Below are 26,662 nucleotides of genomic sequence, written 5' to 3'. Positions count from 1 at the left end.
TCTGGGTAAGTCCCACAGAAAAGTCTGCAGAAATACAGACTCATGGAAAGTCAGTAATTTGGCGTTGAAAAGTCCACATCAGAGCCCTCACGCACTCGATGATTTGAAAGTGGGACAGCACAATCACTCACACACTTACCGGGAACGTGCCTCAAAGTCTGTGACTCCCTGAGTGTGGAGATTGGGGTTGGGCCAAAGACTCAATACACTGGGGAGGTGAGGGTAATCAGGCACAGGTGAGACATTTAAGGAGCAGGTGAAAACAAGGGGCAGGGCACAAAATCAAACAAGCAGGAAAACACACAGAGGCAGGAAAGGATCACTCTTTTAATTGTTACTGTTTAAATATCACAACATGGTTTTATGTTTATGTAATCCACTCCTAATGAAAGCAGATTTCAGTTGCTGGTCTCATGTAGTGTCAACAAGTGCTCCAAAAATAACTTGATTTAAATGAGCTTGTAGCATGTAATTTGTGGGATCTCAAGTCATTAGTTTAAGATAATTAAATTGACCTGATTTACATTTTGAATTTAGAGTGTGTGATAGACTTAGGAGCAACAGTTTGGGTGTCACACTTCATTTTACCAATATATAACTATAAATAACGAAGACAGGCCTGAATCATTGAGACAAAAGAGTTACTTTGTTGTGCTCTTTGGATAGAGAAACACGCAGATATCAAATCATAAGAAAACTTACAAGACAACTAAACAGCCTATATCTTAAAATTGTTTAAGCATCTAGCCTTTGTCAGAGACGGCAAATTTTTGTTACAGAAATAAATCATCTAGGTTTTAGATTAGGGTAAACATGATTGATTAGTGCGGGCAGAGCAACGTATGATATGTTGTCAAAGCAGTATAAGCTGTGTGCCATTCACTGGCATCATCATTCTCAGCAAGAGCAGGAGTTCCTTAAAGACAACAAAATGTCACTGAACATGGAGAAGCGTTTTTTCCTGTCTTGGGGGTTTTGCAAATATTAACCTTCCTCTACCACTGAAAGAAAAAAGGAGAAAAGTATTTTATTACTCGCCATCTGTGCAGCGTCTGGGAAGTGTCGCGCTTTGACACAGTCGCATGAAGTAATTGCTTTTATCTTATTCACTCTGACCTTGTTGTGCATTAATCTGTCCGGTGAATTATGGTAGCAGTGCACTTCTATTAAAGCATATTTAATTCATATTGATCCCTTAATTTCCAAGGGAGTTCCAGTGACTGTGAAACGGTGCTGCACTCTTTTAGATTTACATTATAATACATTTAAAAGGGGCTCACAAAGTCAGAGCAGATACTGTTAATAAGGTAAGCTCATGAGACTTTCAATTAGCATCATGAGAATCTCAATCTGTATAAGATTAAAAAGCAGTCAGGGTATACCTTTTAACAATTTAGCTTGACTTTGTAGAGATTAATCAAAGACATCTTTTCAATTCGGAGCATTTAAAACGCCCATCATGAGAGCTGCAGGCCGATCATCGTGACCTACACTGAGGGTTTCTTGGGGAAGTGTGTGTGGATTACTTCGGCTGTGTTACTCCAGCAGAAAGTACTATCCCGCATTACAGTGAGAGTTTGATGGAGGATTCTAATGCACTGCAAAGGGATTAAACTGCTATGATTAATCCAGAATCCCTCAGGAAATTAAACAGATAAGGATTGGGTTATAAGAATGCAGCTTACTTGAAAGGAAATCCATTTTCTATGGCCTTGCACATAAACCCTGGTATTACTAGATTTAAGGCTCCTGCATGTACATGCAAAAGAGGAAAAAAAAACACACGGACATAATGGTGAAATTAAACTTCTTCCCCTTTTACAATACCCTTAATTTGTTTTGTACCATTAACAACTCTCCTGTTCTTGTGGCTTGTGTTTTCAATTAACACTTTCTAATTCAATTGTACCTCCAACCTGAATAAATCCAGGACTTCATTGTTGCAATGAGACTTCATTTTGATTAGCCGTCAAAACCTTCCTTTGTTCCTATTATATGCATCAGTTTTACATATTATAAGCGTTATGAAAAGGGCTTTTGTAAGCGGTTGAATAGAAATGCCTACGTTCCCGCGTATGCTTTATAGGAGGTTTATGTTCTTACTGAATGACATTAGCAGGTGTGAATTTCTACCGTGTCATACAATAGGAATAATGTAATTGCAAAGTCCATCTTGCCACATGAAGTCAATTGTTCACACTATTTTTATGGATAGGATCTGTGGTATTAATAAAAGGTAGAGTGCAAATGTTGTGTAGGCTAATAGGAAGAATTAAGGGTTAATAACCCGAGGAATAGAGACAGCATCTCCGCCGTTCGGTTTGGGCAATTTCTTTTTGTTCCTAAACAAGCCTATTGAGTTTGAACAAACTGGGATTGTAATGAAGATGTGACCATGAGCGGGCACCGTGGTTAATTAGATTCTTAGCTTGCAGCAAGTTCTGTGTTAGCTTAATTGTCGAAACACTATCTACCTCCGTCGTCTCCCTCTTAACAATAATGTGGAAAATCGTTTCCCTCTTCTTTCCTTTCCCATTCTGCCCCCCTGTAAAGTTATACCCCAAAGACAAGCTAGCTTTTCTCCCTCTCTGGCCTTTCCCTGACTGTCCTCTTTTTTTTTTTTTTTAATAGTAAGGTAATTAAAATAATACAGTGAACCTTTACAAGGTTCAAAATATGTGCTTTCCAGTTGTTGGGAAATAGAACCCCGATCTGCAGCTGCTGAGCAACAGTGTCAGCAAGAACTGGTTGAGCAGCTGTACGAGTAACACCACTGATGAAATGACAAGCCTTCATAAAGCGATTCACTAATGTGCGAACGAGAGACCTTTCACTAACTGTTCTGTGTGTTGTTTCTGTCACAGGGGGACTCGGGGGAGGTCGGGCTTCAAGGAAACCCAGGACACAAGGTAGGCCGCGCACTCATAGAACCGCTTAAAAACTGCTGAATTCACTTAATTTACTTAAAGCTTTAAGTAAGTCACTTAATGCTGTGATTCAAGCTATGATTTACATGAAGTTAGTGGGAAATTTTAGTTTTTTTCCCATTTGCTACATCTAGTTTTAGTTTCAAATGTATTTTTGTTTTTACTACATGTTTTCGACATCCAGAGAGGGGAGCAGGTGGAACTTTTTTGTTCAGTGATTTATGGAATCTGCCGCTGCCCCTCTCTGAGATGATTTCCTAACATCGTTGGATTGAATCACTGGCTCGCTTCGTGTTGACCCCATCACAGCAACACAGAAAACAAAGCAATCTCAAAATCAAATTAAACCAGCAAGTGAGCACATTGTTGGCGCAGGGTGCACGGTGCTGCTGCAGAGACACAAGTTCAGCTACAAGCAGCGGTGCCTCTTGTTTGGCCAGGTGCCCCGTTGGGCACAGTTGGCGGTATTCATGGGTGGGAAGCCAGCGAGGGATCATGTCCTTGTCACTGCACAAGCAGCTTTGACTTGATGATCGAGCTGTCTGTGCAGAGGGGGCTGCGAGTGTCTCAGTTATGCCATATTGGCAAAGCTCTTTGCTGTTGGGTGAAAAACAAATGGCTCACATAGCTTGATGCGTATTTGAGGTAGCATGTAAGTGTCTACTCCAGAGCTTCTCAATTGATGGCCCGTGGGCAGAATCTGGCCTTTAAACAACCTCAGTACGGCCCCTTAAGTCACTTCTGCATGGACGTGGATGTGTGTGTGTTTTAAATGAAAATAAACTGAAAATACTCTGAATTTACAATTTACAAAAGTTCAATCAATTCAATTAATTAAAAATGCATTCTTCTGTTCATCTGTTAGAACGTTGTTTGAATAGTTTAGCATTTTATTGGTAGGTTTTTAAGCCCATTCATTTGTTTGAACTGGTCTGTTGTTATGAACAGAAATGTATATTTTATTTTGAAGTTTTAATTAAGGCTGATTAAAACTTCATCTTAGGGGAGTCAAATTAACCACGGAAGGTTTTAAAGGGCAACTTTGCGTTCATAAAAACAATCACTAACGTTTAAGAGAGGTACACTGTTTACTAGGAGTGCTGGAAAAAATCGATTCATGTTAGAATCGCAATTCTTAATTTCTACAATTCTGAATCGATTTAAAACTTTTTTCAAACGTGTTTTTCCATCCTAAGTAAGTGTTCAACATCAGCCATTTTGCGCACGGCAAACCCGCTGCGTGCATTGTTTGCCGTGCACCTTTATGGTTTCCGTGGTACACAGTTCCAGCAAAGAGTGGCTGGCTTGTCAGTTGTCTCTGCATCTGTAATGTACGGGGGAAGCTTTGACCAACACCCATAGTATAGCTCTTACCTGCGATGCCTGGATCTCTCGAGCCACCCAGTCACTCGTGACATTCGCCGCTGACTACATCACAGATGCCTGGCAGCTCGAGTCTCGTATACAAAACACGAGTGACGCACGGAAGCCACACAGCTGTGAACGCGAATCTGCAGTTGCCCACACGCAAGCTGAAAATCGATGTCTCAAAGAGCTGTTGATTTGAAAAACATACAAAATAGGAGCTCACAGTGTTATTTGTGTAAAAATATGATTTTAAATGGCAGGTTTCTGATGAATACAGAGGTCGCTGGTCTTATTTAGGTTGTATTTCGCATCACTAGAACTTGTTTTTCTTAAAGTGTTACAGTAGAAGTCTAATCTAAACAATGTCTGATTTTTGCAACTTTTGTCTTAGGTTTGCCTCTGTGTTTTTACCTTACATCAACTATAAAAGCTGCATAATCTTGAACACATCTTACTTTGCTTTAATTTCATATTATGATTTGCCACTGCAGTTTTCTTAGCACACAGCAGACTGGAGTAAATCCTGAAATAAGCACCTCTTTGTAACAGGTAGGGCATTGATTGTGAGTCGGGAATCGGTTTGAATCGAGAATGGATTTTTGAATCGAATCGAGAGATACTGAAAGATTCACACCACTACTGTTTACACATGTTCATTCCTCGCTTTAGAGTCCTGACATAGGACATGTCAATGTCTGGCCCCTTTGCCCTTTAGTATTTGTTTCTTTTAAATCTGGCCCTTCTAGGAAAGTAATGTAATAGGGCTGGTCTGCACCCTCCCTGGAGAGATGGTGGGGGTCAGGACCGACAGACTTTGCTGTGTAGTTGGACAATTAAATTGGGAGACAAATGCATATACTTTTAAAGGAAGCTTTAAGAGTAGCTAAGAACTTGATTTGTGATGCACTGTTGTCGGGAATAACAGAGAAAATTGCCAAAATTACCTTTTTTTTTTTTTTTTTTTTACTGGAAAACTGTTCTGTTTGCTTTTTGGGTTTATTGTCGTTAGTGAGATTTTAGACCATCAAATCTGACATCTTGAATCTCATCTTAATCTCCTTCTGTTTGGGAGCGTGTGTCCAGTCACCAGGAACAACCACTTACTGTGATGGCAGCACTTGTGTCTATGTCTTAAAGTCAGACTGACTTATAGTATAACCAGAAAGAAATCATATCCCCTAGATATTTCATTTCATTCAAGTGATCCATTGTACTATATAGATGCTTGTGGAGGCAGTAAATAGGACCACTCTTAGCTGTGGAAGATGGCTTAATCCTGGACCTATATCCACTGGAGATGTTAAGCTCGCCGTGGGGTGACATATTTGCTGATGAACCTAGATACACGGAATATGGAATAACGCTTAATGGCACATCTCTCTCCACTTGTGATATCTGAGAGGTGGTTCAAGAGCTCGCTAAAGCCGTTTCGTTACACAACAGTGCACAGGAGAAGTCGACATGGAGAGCTGCAGCAGCGGTGTTGATATTGATTCGTATGCACGGAAACACGTCTTGTAATATTTTACACGTACGCTCAAGTCCTTGTCGATAAAGCTTGTTCTGTTGCAGAGATGTTTTATGCAGCCTGTTGACTGAGCAGATCAAAAAGTGTTAGGGATATATTATTAATGTACGTGTTAAATTTCTGTACACTCTTTAGATATATCGCCTCATGCGTCTTGTACAGATGGTATTATAAGACTCTTTGGAAGCCATATAGTGAGAACAACAATTTCATGCAGCTGTCGATACCGTAAGAGTGATGATATGGTTGACCTTGGACGCCATAATGTGGCAGTTTGCTTGAGCTTTACAGCCCAGCTGAGGTCATGAAACTGTATAAGTTACACCCTTATAACAGAGCCAATAAGTTCCAAGACGTCTCACACATTTCTGGCAGACTGTGTGGAAAGTGAGGGCTGGGTCGCTCGAGAAGAATCAGTGATCAGGAAGATATTTGTGGAAATAAGCTTCTAACAGCTTATTCTGCAACAACGTATAATCTTACGCATGCGATAGACTTTGCAGAAGCTTAAATGAAACATTGAGATATCGGGGCAAACAGTATCGCCTTGAATTTGGTATCTGGATCCTGACTGTGTTTTTGTGTCTGTGTCATTGTGGCGTTGTTCCTTACTAAGCTCAATTCCAACAATGAGCTGTGTGCACACGGAAGTGCACGTGGGAGTCAATGACGCCCTGGTGGCATCTGTGTTTGTATTTGTCTCAGTCTAGACACATTCTTGCAACCACAATACACAAACACAGTCCATTAGTACAGTGATGTGATTCGATTGTAGCGCTTAAATTTGCATGTTTATAAAGATGAATGTTTTTTGATTCCTGTAACTCTTTAAGGCTTTCACCGAGGTTATCAAACCTTTTAAGATATTTATTCCCTTTTGAAACATTTTCTCAGCTAATTCCCCTCAAACCAAAATATATTGGTGCCTGTATAAAGAGGTACAATACAGCTCTCACTTTCCTAACAATCATAACACTTAACAACAATAACACTGGTTCTTTCTAATACTGACAGTATTTTGTCGGCTCTGCTTTCACTTTGTTTTTCTACTTCTCTGTGTCTGCAGCTGAATTGCTGGAACGTTTCAACCATGAAACCATTTTCTTTATTTTCGTCATTAAAGTGATCATCTCAAAGATCTCAGTTTCGTTCTCTTTGGCTGTAATCATGGGAGCACACTTCCCAGATATCCAAACTGTCGTATGTGTGACGTCCACGGTTGGCTCCGGTTGTTAATTTTCCTCACTGACGGACGCTTTCCTTTTTTTCTTTGTTTGTTTCTTTTTCTTTGGATTTTCACTTATTTTTGAAGTTGTGTCTGTAGTCATCGATCTTTTCTTTGTCTGTTCAGCCATAGTAGATTACTGTTTACTCTCCGTAGCTCCGCCTACCCTCTCTGGCAGACCAACCACTGCCGGGGGATGGAAAAGGCCTCACTAACTGGGCGCTGCTTGTGATTTTTTAAAATGTTAGTTTGGGCAGTTGACAGTTAACGAAAGTTAAAGTTTGCAATGAAAATTATGATATAAAGTTTGGTGGATCAAACTTGCATTTGAGCATTTTATTTATTTATCACATCATGATTATTTAAGCTATTTAAGGACAGGACTCTAAAATCTATGTTAACATAAAACAAGAAGTACTACTACTACTACTAGTAATCCCTATCCAGAATCACTGCTTTAGACTGTATAATCAATATCTGATCATCTAAAAACCACTATTCAAAGCCTTTCAGAGTGGCCACAATCCTCCTTCATCTAGTTTTGGAATTTGGCGCTAAATCAGAACGTGACATTAGAGAATTGTGTCAAATTGTTTACAGCATTTTAGTGTCAAAAAAAAAGGTTAAAGCATGAACTTTTCTGGAGTCTTTTCTTTGCCTTTTAACTTTCAATCCTGTGATTGCAGGGGGAACTTGGATCAGAAGGGCAAAAGGGAATCGATGGGGAGAAGGTAAGTAGTACTATCTCCAGCAGACATATATTCCATACATGGCACATCAGCCAGATCTAGTTTCGTCAGGGAATCAATTCTTATAGGCTTTTCATTTTCTGTGTGATGCCCTGGGGGGTAGGGCTGAGGCCCAGTTTTCTATGTGGCTGTTTTCAGGTGCCTGTCATATCTGAAAAAGATCTAAGTGTGTTCCAGCCCTCAATGTCCTTCTGCAGTGAAAATAATTGATATGTATGCTACCATAGGCTTGGCATACTAATGGACTAAACTAATTTTTCAGATTACTGTAAGGCCCGTCTGATGTCATTTCAGGTCAAACTTTATTGCATGCTTTTAATGCGGCTGCAGTGATGAAACTAATGTATGACATGGAGGAAGACGCACGAGCAAATGGTAATTCTTGCAAATACAAAAGCATTAGAAATTAATTCCTTTCCTCGATCGGTCTTAGCGAAGTCGTTTTAGCCACAAGCAAATGAGTGCACATTCCTTTACAGTGTTAAATCAAAGGCGCTTCTGTGTTTGTTTGCCCACAATGCCACAGTCTCAGTAGTTGTAAGATGCGCAGATGGTCAGTTTAAAGTGGCCTAATAAAGGGACTTCTTTTCATCACAGTCACCCCTTTGAGTAGACAAACAGCTGCCACAGAAATCAGCCTCTCTGCAGGCTGTGGACCTGCACTCGGCCCGAACAGTAACGCTGAGAGGAATCAGCAAAGGAAGCGAGGGATGAAAGAACATGTCGAGCCAAAGGACTATTGAGCTACTTTACTCTAGAAGGAGAAGTACCGAGTATTCAAAAAGGATTACACATAAGCAGGAAGGTTGTTTGTTTAGAAGGTACTTTAAGTACAGTCATTCAGGCACTAAGTGTTCATTGAAATCTGTTAATAGAAAAATAATCATTAAACACCTTTTAATGCTCGGATGCTTTTGAGACGTTTTTGAAAGGCAGAGAAATGAAGAGTTTTCTCTGCTGAGCCTTGTCTTTGTGATTACAAGAAGAAAAAAGATAACTGAACCTTCAAATCAGAACATTTTCAATGCATTGCTCTTCAAAAACTCCTTCAATTTCCTCATTTTTATGAGTGTACGCAGACTGCTGCTTTACAGTGACGAGTAGCTGTCGTTTTCTCTCTTCAGGACTGTGAGAAAACGCACACTCTGGAGTTTGATAATAGATGAAACACATTAGCAGAATCCGAAGAAGTAATTCTATCCATCTACGCGTTTAACAACAAAAGCAATGCTTATGTTGTGTTAATAGTGCAGCTGCTGGCGATAGCTTAGAAGGAAAAGTATCCCAGTGTTACTGTATTTAAGAGAATAAGGAAGGATCAGCTCAGCTTAATTTCCCTAAATTACCCTGAGACAGTTACTGTGGATAAATGTTTTTGTGAGTGTGCCGTTACTCAAGTAAAATTCTGGTTTAAAGAAAGCAAACAGGATTGGCAGGTTGTAAACTCGAGCCTCAGTTTGTCTTCACACAAGCACAATTGCTCGCTTTGTGCAGAGTAAGTAGCTATTGGCAGCTTGAAAAGCCAGCTGACGTCATGCTACATTTGCATATGAATGACATGATCAAGTTTATTTACATAGAAAATTGAAGGAGTAGCGAGACCACCTAACTGGAAATTAACTCCCCTTCACATCAAAAAGTGACTGATTTGTTGTCACAATATTACACAAACTATAATGTGGGGTTACAGACTGTTTCTCATTGATTGCGACGGGCGCTGCAGCAATCAAGAGGAAAGAGTGACAGAGCTGGTGAGCAGCCCTTCCTTCTCCGCTCACTGGTTCGCCCTGGGCTCCAGTTGACTGGACATCCATGGAGCACAAACTGGAAACAGCTGGGAGCTTGTTCACGATGGAGTGACTGACAGCGTTGAGAGCTGTTTTCCAAGAAAAGCAGCTGCTCAAAACTTTGTTAGAGGTCACCAGTTGATGTCATTTGCTAATTTGCATATCAGTACTTAAAATCCAGCCCTTTTATTTGTCACCAAATTAGTAAGCATGACATTGTGTTAAAGGTCGTGAGTGGTTTCTAGATTGGTCGCTTTCGGGATAAAACGTCACCAGGGGGTGTCTGAAAAAGTGCAATGAGTTGCTAAGGTTGCAGCATTGAACTAAGGGTCTCCTAAGAGGCTGTTTTGCTCCCCTCAGCTGTGTGAGTCTGTGGGAGGCATCTTCGTTAGCGGCTCTTAGTCTGTAAAACTTGAGGGCCTCTTTTATAATGCCAGTTTTCATTCCATGATGACACATAAGGAAACTGACCAATCCATTTTTCAATATAGCCGCCAGTCAAAGTTCAGAATTCATCCGTGCGTTTCTTCAGGTAAAAAACTCCTCCGACATTCTGAGAATCACGCCATTAAGCCCACAGTCAAGTGACAAGATCAATATCAATTTCATTCTGTGTGTCCAGCACAGGGAGAGGTCGTGGACACAGATATGTTTTCGTAGAAGGGTATCAGGAGAGGTGACTTGTTTTTGATCTTGGTGTATCCCATGTGGGCGGCCTGGCTTTCTCCGGTCACGCTCACTTGGCTCACTATGCCTGCCCTCTGGGGATTTATTATATCGTGCCCCACTTCTGTGAGTGATGTGAAACAAAGAAAAGTTGAGAAATGGGGACTGCGTTTGTGAAGCATTGCTTCTAGCAGGCTTGTTTTTTCGAGCTTTGAAGACAGCCATTTAGAATAAAAATGGATGGGTCGGGAACGTGTTTAGTCTAGCTTAGCACAAAAACAGACAGTCTGGTTAAATCAGAAGTGGAAAAAAGTGAGACTTCATAACAGTTGTAGGATAAAAGCCAGTTATCAGTACATCTAAGAGTCACCTGGGTTTTGTCTACTAGCTTAGGTATGTTAAACATGTCCTGGACGTGTCTTTGTATTGGAAACTGAGAGATGACATTGGCTAAATATGTTTATAAGAAACCCCGTCTGCTGTGGACGCAAGTTTAAAAGAACATTTTGCAAAAATGCATATTTGTTGGGATTTGGGGCTGCTAAAGTTTCTGTGTGCATATCCTTCTCCCGCCAAGGACTTTAAAGGAAGTCAGACATGTGCACAGTCACATTCCTGTTTACTCTCCTCCATCGACGTCCTCTCCGATCTCTTTGCCCCTGCAATGATGTGTTTATTTAGAATACAGAGTTAAGATTGATAATAGCAGAGGATTGCACTTAGGGCTAGCGTAAAGTGATTTTCAATGTCATTCAATTACTTGTGGGTGTGATTGTAGCTCAACCCAATAGCAGAGTGCAAGAAAAAATGTTTGTGCTATAGAGTTGGATGAAAATAGGTGCCATTCTCTATATTACAAGTCAGAGTACCATCAAATAATCTTGAAGCTGTGATTTTAAAATAGTCTGCTTTGGGGGGAATCCCAGAGGTAGAAAGGTTTTCTGTAGCTATTTATTAATAAAAACGTGTATACAACTTATTTCAACACTATTTCAATTTATTTGAATTTAAAACGCATTCAAAACACACACAAATTGCAGCCTACCATCTCTTTTCACCATGTCGAGTTTGCAATCCTGCTACCTCCCGGTGCTGCAGTTAACGGTAGCTGGCAGCCTACGGTAACGTCGATTGTTGTGAGGGTGGCGGCTGCAATGGCGATCATTGCGGTGCATGCCTGTGGCGAAGCTTTAGCAACAATCAAGTTTATTCCTCTCTTAAAACAGCGAGGAAAACAGCACTGAGGCATATTGTAAATAGGGGTCGTTGTAGCTGCTTGGACCTGGAAGCAGTTTAATGCAGAGATGTGGAGTCACCACTTAACAACTGGTAGCGCCATCGTCTGTGTAAAACACCGTAACACAATAAAATCTCTCTCTGCAGTTTATACTGGTATATTGGTCGCACTGATATATTGGACGCAGCTCATTTTGTACTGAAAAAATGTATTAAAAGTGCGTCTTATACACCGAATTTTATGGTAATCATAAATAGTTAATAGTTAAGCTGTTTGTAAAAGTGCCTTTATTAGCATTTTTTGGCCACTTGGAGCAGCCGAAACAAATCACTTAATATATACTGTATTACCTTTGAATGTTGTTTGCTTGTTCGTAAACTGTTTCCTATACTTCTTACATCAGAAAAGCAGAAGCAGAAGCATTCATTTAAAAATCACCTGATGAATGTAAATCCAATATTCAGTCTTCTTTCAGCTCTGCTTTTGGTCTCAACCATCTCCTGAGCCAATTATCTGTCTCGTCATTGTGACTCGACCAGAACAATAAAGATTCATAACAATTCAAAACAATAAGCTGAAAGAATCTAAACCGCTCTGTAGAGCTGAGGGGAACCACACAACAGAGGGATTTCTATTTGATTGGTCACTTCTGCCAACTCATTATGGATGAAGTATCCGTATCATGCACTGTCAGAGGAACATGCTGATTATAGCTGCTTTAAATGACGATTGAACAGAACGTGACATTTCTTCCCCCCGTTTTTAGCTTATGATTAAGTTTCAGACATTTTTCACAATTAGCATCATACATTACATTTTCCTTATGCAACCTTGAAAGCCAAGAAAATCTGGGACCTAATGCAGTCTCCGTACCCATAAAACGATGGTATAAATCACACTGTGATGGGATGTTCATTATTAGACCTTCCTGCGGTTGTGCCGTTTTCTGTGATTTATTTGATTTCATGACCTAACCCTTGTATTTGATTTAGATTAATATGAAGGCAGGACACTGGAATAAAAGACATGAGGTAACCTAGCCCCACGCCTCATCAGTGAACAGAGAGCACCACTGGATTAATGGCTTAAAACCAGTATATCCCCAGTGCTTCCATAAGTGGGTGGATGAAGTTGCCCCCATCAATGAAATACAACTGCAATAAGGTGGCTCGTTCTAAGCAGTTAATCACCCACAGTTATCAGTTCCCAGAGACCTAAAAGTCCAGAAGACATTCACTGTACTGGGATCATGTATTCAAACAAATTCAGTTAAGTTATTAGATTGTTAACTTTCATTAAAGTTAATTGTTAGTATGAAAGGGCTGTTGCTTTGTTTCTCTGGGAGCATCAAAGCACAGCTGCAACATCCGCTGTTCTTCTGCCACCAGCACCGTTACGTTGAGTTGGTGGTTTGTGGCCAGGAAGAACTACTTAGATATCCAGACAGTGCTGCATGTGTGACGTCCATGGTTGGCTCCGGTTGTAACTCTTGATTTTCTTCGCTGGAGGTCGCTTTCCTTTTTCTTTCCTTTTCTGAGATAATGTTCTGGTCTCAAACACACAAATAACTCAAAGGAAACCTTGCTTAATTGATTCTGTATTTGGGAAATATTGTTGTGTATCTGTAAAGCATCTGTATTCAGTATAAAGAAATATATTCAATTTAAACCCTGAGTGGATTGAATGAACCCTGGCATGCCGTGTCAATCTCAGTTGTAATGCAGCGAGATGGCAGCAGCAGAATTTTGATAATGTCACTGAAATGGGCGATAGTAAGAAAAGCAGAGTATGAGCTCTTCCTGGTGGAAATGTACTGCGCTGGCATGCCAAAGAAGCACAATGTGAAATGCACGAACGTGGGGAAATAAAGAAGTTGTTTTAAAAATGCATGAAATGCAGGAACATGATGCCGTTCTGTGGCAGATTTTAGGACAGGCTGGAAACATGCAGAGGCCAACTTTGTGTAAAATCCATTGTGCAGGTACAGGGACATACAGTATGTGACATTTGTTTTTTATTCCCTGCTCTCACTAGCATTTCTTTTTACAGGCTCTAAGTAGATTGACCTCTGAGCATTGATTTTATTGTCACTTTCTCAGAGCTGTATGGCTGCAGGCGACATCTTCCTCTGTGTCTCAACAGCTCATCTTAAAGGGATGATGAAGAAGCTTTTTTAGATGTACTTATAATCAGACTAAAACCTTGTTTTTATCGCAGTCACACAAACATGTATACTAGGCTGAGATATGTTTTAAATGTTCATTTATTGTTACTTCAAACTACACAGAAAAGACAGAATTGTGTTCCTTATACTCCTTATACGTTTCAACCTAAAAGTAGGCTGAAAAGAATCTCTCTGTGCTCGTTTCTTTGTTGTGTTTAAAGTTGTAATCTCCAAGATCTTATTTCGTTCTCTTTGGCGGCACCTATGGCGATATTGGGTAATTGCGGGAGCACACTTCCCAGATGTCCAGACAGTGCTGCATGTGTGACGTCCACGGTTGGCTCCGGTTGTAACTCTTGATTTTCCTCGCTGACGGTCGCTTTCCTTTTCAGACTGTTTGCTTCATCTGAGCGTCGAGTTTGTTTCTTTTTCTTTGGATTTTCACTTCTTGTTGAAGTTGTATCTGTAGTCATCCATCTTTTCTTTGTTTGTTCAGACATAGTAGATTACTGTTTACTCGCAACACTTGCAGAGACCGGAAAAGCAGCCGCTTAGCTCCGCCTACCCTCTCTGGCTGACCAACCACTGCTGGCTGATGGAAAACGTGTCACTAACTGTGCGCCGCTTGTGATTTTTTTCTGTGAACGTCACCACAGACGTCCAGTCTGAAATACTTATTTAAACGAAAATCTTCGAGATTATCACTTTAATTCAAGCATGAGTATATGGCCAAAGACATACAGCAGCATCCTGGTACATGGTGACACTTTCAGCACGGCTGCCATACAGGAAAAGTCAGCTTTCTTGGTCAGTATAGCGCACACTGAGGAATTTATTGCTTCTGTTTAATAAATTACCTTCAACAATTATTTTACATCCGTATATAATGTAACATTCTGTTTAATGCTCACATCAAAACAATATTTCAAATTTTACTTTGACTCATTTGTGGTTAAAATAAGTAAAAAGGGAAGAAAAGAAAGGTGGAAATAATTTGAAAGAGCAGGAAAAAGAGATGTAAGTTTCTGTCAATGATTATTACCAATTGAAAAACCTTCATGATACCCAAATAAACTTAATTGACAAATTGGACAAACTTATTTACTCTGACTAGCAGACTCCTGATTACCCGTCCTGTCCCTTTACTGCAATTAGCTCATATTCCATTTTTAAAGCTAGTGTGTTATTTAAGGCTCGAGTAGACACCTGAGAAGCCAGAATTCTATCTATGAGCATGTGATCTGGTATCGTTTTGCAGATACACGTCCTGTGGGACGGAGGGAGTGCACAGCGTGTTATCTTGAGGGTAATCCAAGTTACATTTGTGGATACATGATGTTCAGTGAAGTGAGTGAAGTGTCGTAGAAAAAGAAGTCAAGTAACACTGATAGAACATGATATCCTCTGCACGAGAGGATCTCTGACGGCGTACTGTACTCTGATATCCTCACACTGTGCCTCTATTAGTGGTTACCTTGCCAATTATGTAGTTAGAGTAATAGTCATGCTAATAAGCTATCTTCTCTAGCACTCAGTGTAAATGTGATTATGTGTATGGCTCACTGTATGCAGTGGTGTATCGCTGAGCAAATGGAAAGTCACAAAAGGCATTTCCTTCTGTAACCTCTCTGGCATTTGTAGGCCGGCACTCAAGATATCTATGTTACTCAGAGATCCTGTTCCGCACAGCTTTAAAGGCCTGTCATTCAGTATTACAACATTTCCCCACTAGAATGTTCTGAATACTTAATACTCTACAATTTTAATTTAGCCTTGCCCCAACAGGCCAAACCCAGTTTGCTGATGATTAAATTGTGCTCAGTAACTAAAACATGCAATCATTCTAGCTCTTGTCAGACAGGGGCACTGACCTGCAGCTGCTCTGGTTGGTTAAAGGTATAAGTAAACCTAATTAGACTGCATTTGTACGTCCCCGCTCCTCTGGCTCTGTTTATGTGCTTGCTTTAGTCGTCCTGTGCTGGGGAGTTGCCAGATTGTCTTGTGGCCCCACCGCTACAGGAGTGACGAGACACAGTGGTGTGTGTAATTAGCAGGCAAGTGTACACAGCTCCCCACAGTGTCCTGACCTCGTGCTGCAGGAACGACAGCCGCACAGCCGGCACCAGCCTATTCCCAGCCCCTTTCTCTCTCCTTTATCCTTCCCTGTAAATGCAACAAAGCCCGCAGTGTGCAACAAAAGCCAACAATATACCCGGCCCCTCTGGTTGTCTTCTCCCTCCGTGTCACTGTGCACCTGAATCGGGCTTATGGGCTCACGACCGAGTCTGTTAGGCAGAAGGGCAGCATCTTAACTAGGCTATGGTATGGAAGGTAGAATGATGGAATACAAAAAGTTTTTTCCCTTAAGGGGTCATTAGAGGTTTCCTCCATTAGAGATCCTTCTTGACAATAATCCACATACATCATAACTGAATAATTTAGTGCTTGTAAGTAAAGAAGTAAACAGTTTATTTCAACTTTATAGTTTTTACTTTCTGAGCAACTGTAAAGAGCCATTTCGATTTTAAGGAGTCATTTCTGTTTGACCTTCAGTTGCTCTTATCCCTTGGAAGTATTACCTAGTTCTTTCCTCACAACATTCCCTTGAAACTACTGCATGTGTGGATATGCTGCTATTAACTCTGATGGACGTAGACATTTAGTTTTGCTGTAATTTAATTCATAACGAGATGTCTAATATTTTTAACATTCACTTGATCAACATTATAATGCCTTTTTAAGTGTCTATTGATGGAGGCTAAGAGAAGGTAGAGAAAGGATGAGAAAGTGTTATGAAACATCTTTACAGAGGGGGAAGTCAGTTTAATTGACAGGCAACAAATAACTGCTTTTAGTTTTACAACATTTGAAGTAACAATCAGTAAGTTTTAGCAAAAATAGCAACTTTTGCCCGGGCTCTGAGACAAAACATTTATGTATCAGTTTTTGTTTTCGGTTTCTTTTTCTTTGGATTTTCACTTATTTTTGAAGTTGTATCTGTAGTCATCCATCTTTTCTTTGTTTGTTCAGCCATAGTAGATTACTGTTTACTCGCTGAAAAAGCAGCCGCTTAGCTCCGCCTACCCTCTCTGGCAGACCAACCAGTGCTGGCTGATGGAAAACGCGTCACTTACTGGGCGCCGCTTGTGATTTTTTCCGTAAAAGTCGCCACAGACACCCAGTCTGTAATACTGCAAATGCAAAGGCTTTCATCAGTGGGCCATAGGCTCAATCACCATGTGTTACCTCATTTGGCGATAGATAGTGAATTAACAGACATTTATTGACATGAAAATCTTCCAGATTATCACTTTAAATATAGTGTATGCTTAATATATTGTATTTTTGCTCTGTAATAGGGGATATTTGAATACATTAAGATGTTTTTATTCTGTTATGTGAAGAGGAAATAATTGAAAATTCATCATCAAAGTTTATTACTAAAACAGTATTGTGTATTATAACAGCAAATGTCTTCCATCTTTCTTTCCTTTTTTAGAATATGAAAAATAAAAGCTTTTTGGCTAAATAAACTACAATATTTATAATCACAAGCAACTGTTTTTGCCAGTAAAATAAACATACAATTTTTTAAGCAAACACTGGTTCACTGAATGTTCAGTTTGTGCCTGAGTAAGATTTAATGCAAAATTTGCAAGACTGCCAAAAATCTCTGCCAAACAATTTCAGGACCCTTTTTTAAATGGGCCAGTTTGTTGTTGTGTACAAAACTTCAGACAGTCCAGCTGCTGTGCAGTTCCAACAGGTCCTGACAATAATCACACAGCTTAGCCGAAGTTTATATCAAATCAACTTTTTTTTTACATTTTCAGCCAAAGAATCTTTTGCCGTACTAAATTAACAACCACAAGCACACATGGGGAAGTGAGTGTTACTCAGCGTGAGTTGAGAGAGTTCATTGTAAGCTTGATAAATTCCAAATCTTTCATGTAAAAGCACTTTGTTGGCTGTGGTAATTAGCATGTTTACCAGCTGAGAAAATTTTGTGGAACACAGATTAGCCACTGATGATACAAAGCTTAGCTAGACAGCAAAGCAGGGTGAGCAATTCAGTATAACCTAAGGAGAGGCTGATTGATTGAGCTGCATTTGGTTTCTGATAAGGACATGTGCCATGGGAAAACTTAACTCACCACCCTGCACAATTAAAATTGCATTATTTAGTTTGAATTAAGGCAGCACCCTGTCAACTCATCTGTAAAGATGTTGTGTCTGCAGTCTGCAGCGGAGGATGCTGGGGAGGGGGAGTTCATTCTGCAACAATGATGTAAAACATTAAGTATTTATGATGTATAATAAAACCAGAGTTATTCTATTAGTCAGTAATTCTAAAAAGAGTGTGCCAGCCCCAGGAAGAATATGTTATTTAAAGAGGGGGTATTGTGCTGTTTCACATTTTAAGACATATGTTACAATGTTGGATGTTCATACTCAACGTGGGTGAAGTTTCAAATCTGTAGGTAAAGATCTGTTGGAGCTGCTAAAGAAGTCTTCGTCTGCAGGCAGCTGTGAACGCCAGGTTTCAGACAGACTTCTCCAGACGCTTCACTTTGTGATGTCACCAAATGGAGGAACTCTATATTTGGGCATCTGCCCGAGACACAGCAGTACCTCCTGCCCCTGGCCCCCTTTTTTTTATCTCTCTACCACTCTGCTCAACAGCTCTGCTCGTCAAGTTGAAAAATGTCTTGGAGAAAGTGTTTCTTTGGCCGTGAAGGAAAGACATCAGTGTGTACTTTGTCAAAGCACAAGAGCAGCAGACATTCATTTCAAATTGAAAAAGTGAAGTTTACGCTTTGCTGACAACTTTGTAATACGGCCACAGGGTAGGAGGCGTGCCTCAAACCCTGAGTTCTGCCCCTCGGCAGGCTTCAGCAGCTGGCCAATCAGAAGAAAGCGGGCTTGTATGGGCGGGGTTTCTTAAAGAGACAGAGCTGACTGAGTCCTTTCAGGCAGAGGCTGTATGAGGGCCTGCACAGAGCACCAGTGTGAGAAAAAGTATGAGCTTATGAGACTGTAAATTATGCTAAGGTACTCCACAGGTATCACAGAGTGAATTATGAGGCTTGACTTTAGCATAATACTCCACCTTTAAGGATGTAACAGCTGTATGTCAAGTGCTGTTGGGGCTTCAATTTAAACAGGTATTTGCTTTAATGTTTTACTCAACCCAATTTAACCTTATAATCAGAATCAGAATCAGCTTTATTGGCCAGTTATGTACACATTACCATCAGTCATCGCTTTGCAGGTCATATTCAATAAGTTCAGGTCATTTATACTGTATATTTTATAAACAATACTTCCCCTGTCTCTGGACGGAGTCAAGCCCCAATTCTGGTAAATTACCAGAAGTGTCATAAAATATGTCAATATATGTACAGTATATTTAGTTTAAATGTATAGTGTTCCTGTAGCTGACACAGATATATACTGTGTTTTTAAAATAAAAAAAAGTTTTAAAATCTAATATAAAAGTGGGACTGAAATAGTCCCACCTCGTCCTCAACTTCCATACAATAATTACATTAATAACAATATAACAACTGATCCTAAACTTACTAACGTCTTAGAGTTATGTGAACTGGAGCCCTTACATCTCACACAAGATGTTTTTGGTCAAAGGGGGTATTTATGCTCCTAGAAAACTCTATTTCACACTGTTCTGGCCAGATGAACACTTCATCTCTGATTCTCTTTGTAACGTTTCATGCTGTTAACATCACGGTTCCTTTTTAGACTTACGCTTGATGTGTGATCAAATTCAGGGTTGAACCATTGTTTAAAAGGTGTTTTGTCTTATGAATATCAGTGTGACTTAATAGATGATGCTTAAGTATGTCAGTCCACATGGTTAAGTTAATAGTAGTGTGGTTTAAGAAATGTGTTTCACTTTGTTTTTACCTCACAACCACAAAGCTGTGAATTGAAGCAAACGCCTGCCTTGTGGTCTGAACAACACAAAATGACTGTAAAGGCCACAGTAAGAAAACATGTTTATATTACTGAACCCCCCTGTACCGTAACAATTAGATAAAATGTCCTCATCAGGGGAAATGTAGAATAATTCCTTCAAGATTACTTAGGTACGCTCCCTTAATCGACAGAATCTGAAGTTGTTTACGTCCTTGTTACCGTAAGAGCGCTTTACTCTGATGGTCCGAATAATTTCTGCCACAGCTCTGGTAATAGCTGCTTCTGGATCCCCTTGTGTCAGATTGCCGCACTAATGTGTTTAGCCTGTCGATTTAAATAAAGTATTGGGCTCTCATGTACAGCTATGACACAGCTGCCCTATTACAGACACTCTGCGTGGGCTGAGGACTAGCATAAAGTGATACAAACGGATACAATCATGTCGCTATAAATGCAACTTATAGCTGCATTAGCTGCAATTAGCATGGGGGCAATTATTTTACACCAGTATTGCCTTGGCTTCAGTTTTCTGAATGGTAATGTTCAATATGGGGCTTGCAGGAAATAGGCAATGAATTAGTCATGTCTCTGGTGCAGCCAGGCCTAATGTGATAAAGGTAGGTAATCATCTTCTGCAGATATATAATTCACTATTAATAGCCCTTCTAACTCTAAATTTAACCGTGACAAATTATTGCATTTCTGAGTCATTTTACAGACGGCTCACACTCCCCATCTTTCCTCTTCCCCTCTAACCTATTTCAAAGACTTGCTGCTACTGGCCCAAATGTGTCACACCTAACAAGGCTTGCTGCAAATTTAGCCTGTCAATATGTGTCAAGCCTCATTCATCAGCGATCATTCTTTATCTCGCCTGTCCTTCTTCTTTCACATTTCACCGCCGAGAGGCTTGACTTTGCCACGAGCTTACGTAGTTCGATTCCACCCCCAGGTCGTCGGCTTCAAGGTGTTAAAGCAATGACAATCGCAGTCCTTGCTAGATCCACGGGCAGGGAGGGGGAAAGGGTAAGGGGGGGTTGGTTGTACAAGCTGATTGTGAATCTCTCAGCTTAAATTTGGTCCGCGCAGTGTCTCATGATTGACATTATCTGCTCCGCTCTCATTGACTGGCTGTGACAGGCATGAGAAGCTCACACCTGACCTGCATGAGATACTACTGAGTGTCAACACACTGACATACAGTAACACATGTTGGTTTCCTTTTTATTTAACAGATCCGTCGCTCTCACTGAAAAGAAAAATACTTCATTATATTGTATATCTTTTGTTCCCAGGGTCTGAAAGGTGACCTAGGGCCAGTTGGTCCAGTTGGTCCCAGAGGAAGGAAAGTGAGTGAGTGTGCCACCCGTGCTGGCCCGGACAAAATAACACCTTAATTGTTTTTATTTTTTATTAATGAAAATAAGTACTTGGAGTGAATCTGCTTGACTTTCACGAGCTGTAATCCCGCTCTCAATAACGCGTTTGCCCATCTGTTTGAAGTGCGGCTATGATTGCTACTCCAAACACGGCCAGCTTAAGAATGCTGTTATTGCTATCATAACTTGGCAAGACCTTTTTTGGTGGTCATATAGAGCAGGATGAGGGTATTTGTATATTCATGGGAATAGCTTTTCATAATGAATATTTCAACCAAAATCCCTTTATCTTGCCCTCTCTAAGCTGTTATTTTTTTTTATTATCGGACTTAAGCCTACAGCTAATATGTGGATTGCATACTGTTGTTATGTCTTGGTTGGGGACATAAGAGGCTCTTGTTCGCAAGAATATTTGACATTTCATCTCTAATAGTAAGAGTCCATTGGTTGTTTTGGTATGTCCTGTACAGCAGGTTACGAGTGGTTTCACAAGCCAGGGTCTCTACCATAGACTGTATAAAAAGATGGACGACATGACAGCTCCCTAAAAGTGAAGCCTGTAGCTGTGTCCCAGTCCAGGGGCTGCAGCCTTCGAAGGACGTATTTGAAGGCCGATTGCGTCACAGAAGCGCATCGAAGGCTGTCCCAATTCGGAGGCTCCTTCAGATGCAGCCGACAAATGTGTCCTCCTTTTCCCGGGCCGCGAAGGTTCCACTGAGTGCATCCTTTGCGGCCCAATGTATCCTGAGATGTATTGCGCGCCAATTCAAACGAGATGGCAGACTTTTACGCGGCCGAGGAATATGCTTTAAAATGTTACATTTTTTCGGGTTTCAACTCAATCGAATAGCTAGTGTTACACATGTTTAAGAAAACGAAAAGGGCCCTTGAAACAAATTATCTTTAAAATTATAGGTCAACTTACTTGTTAGTTATGCTAGCTAGTTAGCCCAATAGCTACCTGTTGCTAGGCGACAGGAGTGGCGTTTGGTGACGCTAGGGTAGACCAGGCCGTCTCATTTCAGTTCAGCTTTAACGGTCTACGCAGGCTATGAATGGAGCATCCTCTGTGGACAGTCTCCGAAGGAGGCTGCAACCTGTGGATTGGGACACAGCTAAAACATTTTGAGCGCCCCCTGCTGACTGGCTGCAGTATAGGTCATAAAGCCCGCCTCCTCCATGTTAAACTATATAATCAAAATACACGTCAAATAAATTTTTATTATAGTAGTAGTAGTCATTATAGTTAATTCTTATCATGCTGATTTACGTCCAAGTTTTCATTGTTCAAGTTTATTTTTAATTAGTTATTTGATGCTGTAAAAAGGATGATTGACAGCTACGGCTCCTGCAGCCAATCTGTTCCTGATTAGCAGAGTAGAGGAGGATCGGTGAGAGGAGACGTAACTAAAACAATCACTACAGTCAGTGAAGTTCTGTGAACATCTGCTTCAGACCAACACAAGAAGCTGTACTGCTGTTAAATACGCCAACGTGTTGGATCTGTTTTTTTTAAAGCTGTAATTTAAGTTCGTGTTTTGGTTAGTGGAAGTGGCTACGGCGGCTCCACCCGCCAATCTCTACTGCACAACTCTTGCTCCAAATGACGTCACCATCAAAAGATGGCAGCGCCCGCCTGGGGGCTATTTTGGCTTCAATTTCCTACAATGAGAGCAGATGGAGACGCGTCGTCCATCTATATATACAGTCATTGGTCTCAACACACGCTGGAAGTGCAGCAGAGGAGTGTGATGCATGTTCTTATCTGCAGCCTGCTCACCGACATCGCTGACATGTATTACATAAACTCTTGTTGCAATGCAGAAATTATTGGTCTTTTTAAAGTTCTCTTTTCTTTTCATCCCACAGTGGGATTATTCTCCATGTATGAGATGAAATGTTTTCCTGTAATTAGCTGCCATATCTCCCCCTCTTTTATTTTTCCTCCCTTTATTGAGGCTTTTTTGTGTGAGTGTGTGTGCGTGTGTGTGTGTGCGCGCATGTGTGTTGTTGTTGTCTTTTGGAAGAACTCACCACATAATTGTAGGTGCAATGCTCTGTCTGCCAGCCTTGAAGTTATAATGAGGTCTGTGTGTTTCTGTGAAGACAACAGAGCATCACAGGGTATTTTATCCTATTTTCCGGATGGGAGGGTGGGGGGATGGCGGTGGGAGTGAACGTTTGTTTGTATTGAAACTGACAGAGGGAGGCAGATTTGGAAGCATAAAGTAATGAGTCCCCTGAATATCCCATAGCAGGCATATTTTAGCTGTGACATTCATTTAGACAACAAAACGAGTATGAACTACAAGCACTTCTTTCTTTCATCCACATCTGATGAAAGAGAATTGCCAGTTGTAAAGTCCACTGTTTCTCACGTCGGTGCCTTTCAAGATGCTGTTGGGTTTGTTGTGAAAAGGCAAAGAGCTGCAGAAATGCTGGACAGTGATGCACGAGTTTTATCTGGAAAGACACAAAAAACAAGAGAGGCAGCAGAAAGCCTGTGAGATCATTGCTTACTTTGGATTCTTCAGGCGTCAAAAGACATCAACTTATTCCTTATATGACTTTCTGCGACTGCTGCTGTGTCACAGTCACCAAACAGTGTTTTCACATCTGTCCGATCTTAATAGTGCAAAGCTTTTACATGATATAATAGAGCTTTGTTTATTCTAAGGCCTGTCACGTTTAATAGCAGCAGGCCAGCTGCCAGTTGTCTGCCTGTGTTAAATTCATCAGACAGGCTTCATTTCAAGACACACTGCAAAAACCACTTAATGGCCTCCTGTAGCATATAGTGCATATATTGGAATGCTATGCTTTTTTACCTGACCTTCAGTTTTTATCACAAACATCATCGCTGGCCTTTAAAAGTCAAAATGTAAAGATTCAGCTGTAGCCGTCTCCACTTCTCAAAGTAAGTTGAAGAAGTTATTCACTGAAGTTTTGAGTGGTTTGCACTAATTATTATCTTCCTTCACAGGGTGATGTGGGTCTGCCTGGAGCTGCGGGGCTGCCTGTAAGTTCACACTGTTTCATTTACATCTCATTATGCTATCTGTGTGCAGTTAAGGACATTCAAAAGAGCTGGAAATGTTAAACATGTACTCGCTGGGGTGCAGATGTGTGAAGTTAGGAAGGACATACTTCTTACTGTACTTGATCAGAGTTTTCAGGTATCTGTACTTGAGTATTTATTTTTATCACAACTTTTTTTACTTTGACTCACTTCATTTTAAAGGAGCCATATTTTTTAAATGGATAATGTCATATTTTGCATGGGTTTCACATTTTTGGGTCTTTATTGTTCACAGTGAAACAGTGAAAACTGCATTTTTAAAAAGGTCGCCTCTGAAATGGGCCGTTCAGAACAGCTGCAGGTTTCTACGTAGAACCTTGCTTTCGCTGAAATCGACCAATCGGCATTCACCATCATTGACCTCAGACTGTCAACTTACAATCCTGATACCTCCTGGGAGCTCCTGGGTTGTTGCACTTGCTCTGGTTTATCGTCCTCCCACTCAGGGTCCGATTCTGGCTCGTACACATAAGGCCGAATAACCGATCCTAGAGCCGCCATTTTTTCTACAACTTTTGAGTGACAGTGCAGGGCAGCCGCTCCCCCATGTGGGATCGCACACGTGGGGGAGGGGCTACGCGGTCACTCCAAATACTGTCAGCCAATCGTGGCTAAGGTCTAACCTTTGAATGGCAAAAGGGCTTTACTTTCCAAAGTGATTCAAAAACACATTACAATAATAGAAATCGTATTGCACAGCTGACATATGTCCCCTTAAAGTAAAGTATCTGTTCCACTGCTTAACAGGCTGCAAAACAGGCTCATTACTCATCTTAATACTGATTTCAACCAAAATGTTTTGGACCGTTACTGATTTGTACATTTTACAGAAAATAATTGTGCTCCATTGTTTTTATTTGAAGTTAGAATGATTTAATATTCTCCCAGATATGACCTGAGATTCAGTAAGCTTTGCACAGAAACAGCCAGTAGAAATGTCCTTCAGAGGGCAACTTCTCTTCTCTCCTTTTTACTGTGCGTACATTTCAGAGCCTGTAGTTTCACATCAGTAAAGAAGATGAATCCGTTTTTCTACAGTTTTTTTGCAAAGCATTTATACTTTTACTCGCGTAAAGAATGTGTGTTCTTTTGCAACCTTTGTTCGGGTGTGACCTGAAATGGCAGGACTGAGCTTTGGAAATATCACAGCCTTTTGGCCGCCCAGGCGCTGCACAAAGTGTTAAAACATGTGGCCCACAGAGATGGAAAGTGAGGCACTCAGGTGAGCAGTCTCTGTGTCACATTACCATCGCCTGGGAGTGGGTCAAACAAGGAGCAGATAGACGGGGCTCAGTGGGCATCCTCACTTGGGCCAAAAAGGATAGGGATGAGCAGCCAGGCAGAGAAGGGGCCTCGAGCTGGGGGTGGAGGATGACAGGTAGTCGCTGGCTGTATCCTACAGGGTGAGACATGCACTTATTGGGCTGTCCCTTTAGACTTCTTGCATTTGCAGACACACAGGACGAACTACACCACCATGCCTTATGTATTTCGATCTTATAATTGGCCTGGCTGTGCTAGAGCTTTCTCTGTGGTCCTGTAAAATCCATAGGACAGAGAACATAACCCCAGAATGTGCTCATTCCAGTGCACTCACAAATTGTCGGTGCACATGTCAGCAGACAGGAGATGCATGTACTCACAGATGCTAGCATACTCACCCATCAACACTTAGGGTAAATGTGTGGGCACAAATGCATACACACATACTCAATGCATTGTAGCCGGGGAGTTGACGGCTGCAGGCGGTTAGCTTATTATGAACGCATCATGAGGGGATCAGTCTGCCACTTTTAATCAGCACTGGAGGATACCAAAACCGCGTCCTGCTGCTTCTGGCTAGGGAGCATGTTTTTGGGAAATTGGTTGGTAGCAAGGAATACAATGTTAATCCAGTAGCAGCAAGTCCGCACTCACCGAAGGTCAAAACTCTGAGCTCGTAAGCCAACAAAAAGATCTACCACCGTACATGAATAATTGAGTTATTAGCGAAAGCATTGCAGGAAGCTGAGGCATGTTTTATTTAGGGTGTCACAGGTCAGTGCTGTCACTCTTTCTTACAGATACATCTACGTCTACCTCAGCTCTGCCGGCCTCCTTGTTAAATACTTATTTTCTTTTGTTTGTTCCCGTATGAATCATCTGACTGACGTAGAAGGCATGCGTTGTGAACGGCCATTTCTGCAGCTGTTTCCAAGAAAAGTCAACCGAGTTTGACTCTTGGATGCCAATTGAAAAAGGACACCAATTACCGGGCTTGAATTTGAAAGCTGAGATGTTTTATGTGGCCTTGTGTCGGTTCTGTGGCCTGGTGGATAGACAACTCTGTCTGCCCTTTCCTGACAGTGGCAAGCAGGGTGTCTGGGGAGTTGTAACCGTAATGTCCTGACTTCTGTTCAGGTCATGGCGGCCAAGGATAATTACCTCATGACCAATTGTGTTGCATGCCTATAAGTGGAACACAAGTTCTATTATAATATTGTCATTTTTTCACACTAAGATGTTTTTATTGCTTCTTTTCTTCCTAGGCCGACAAAGATTGTTTCAAGGGTGACCAGGTACTGCAGTGTTTCTCTTAAATGTATCTCAGCATACATATTCTTGAATTGAAGTTAT

General features: G+C 40.9%; 1 protein-coding gene across 1 annotated transcript in view; it reads left to right on the top strand.

The window, feature by feature from the left end:
- Window positions 1-26,662, top strand: part of LOC138588911 (collagen type XIX alpha 1 chain) — a 129,627-nt gene that overhangs the window by 20,880 nt on the left and 82,085 nt on the right. The window contains exons 8-10 of the mRNA XM_069659163.1: window positions 2,865-2,909; window positions 7,735-7,779; window positions 26,575-26,604. Of these exons, the coding sequence (XP_069515264.1) occupies window positions 2,865-2,909; window positions 7,735-7,779; window positions 26,575-26,604 (120 nt within the window). The remainder of the gene's footprint in view (window positions 1-2,864; window positions 2,910-7,734; window positions 7,780-26,574; window positions 26,605-26,662) is intronic.

This window comes from Semicossyphus pulcher, unplaced genomic scaffold (assembly GCF_022749685.1).
Source record: "Semicossyphus pulcher isolate SPU_LCO1_2020_fin unplaced genomic scaffold, fSemPul1.0.p SCAF_12, whole genome shotgun sequence".
Taxonomy (NCBI): Eukaryota; Metazoa; Chordata; class Actinopteri; order Labriformes; family Labridae; genus Semicossyphus; species Semicossyphus pulcher.
This window is presented reverse-complemented; position numbering and strand designations above follow the sequence as displayed.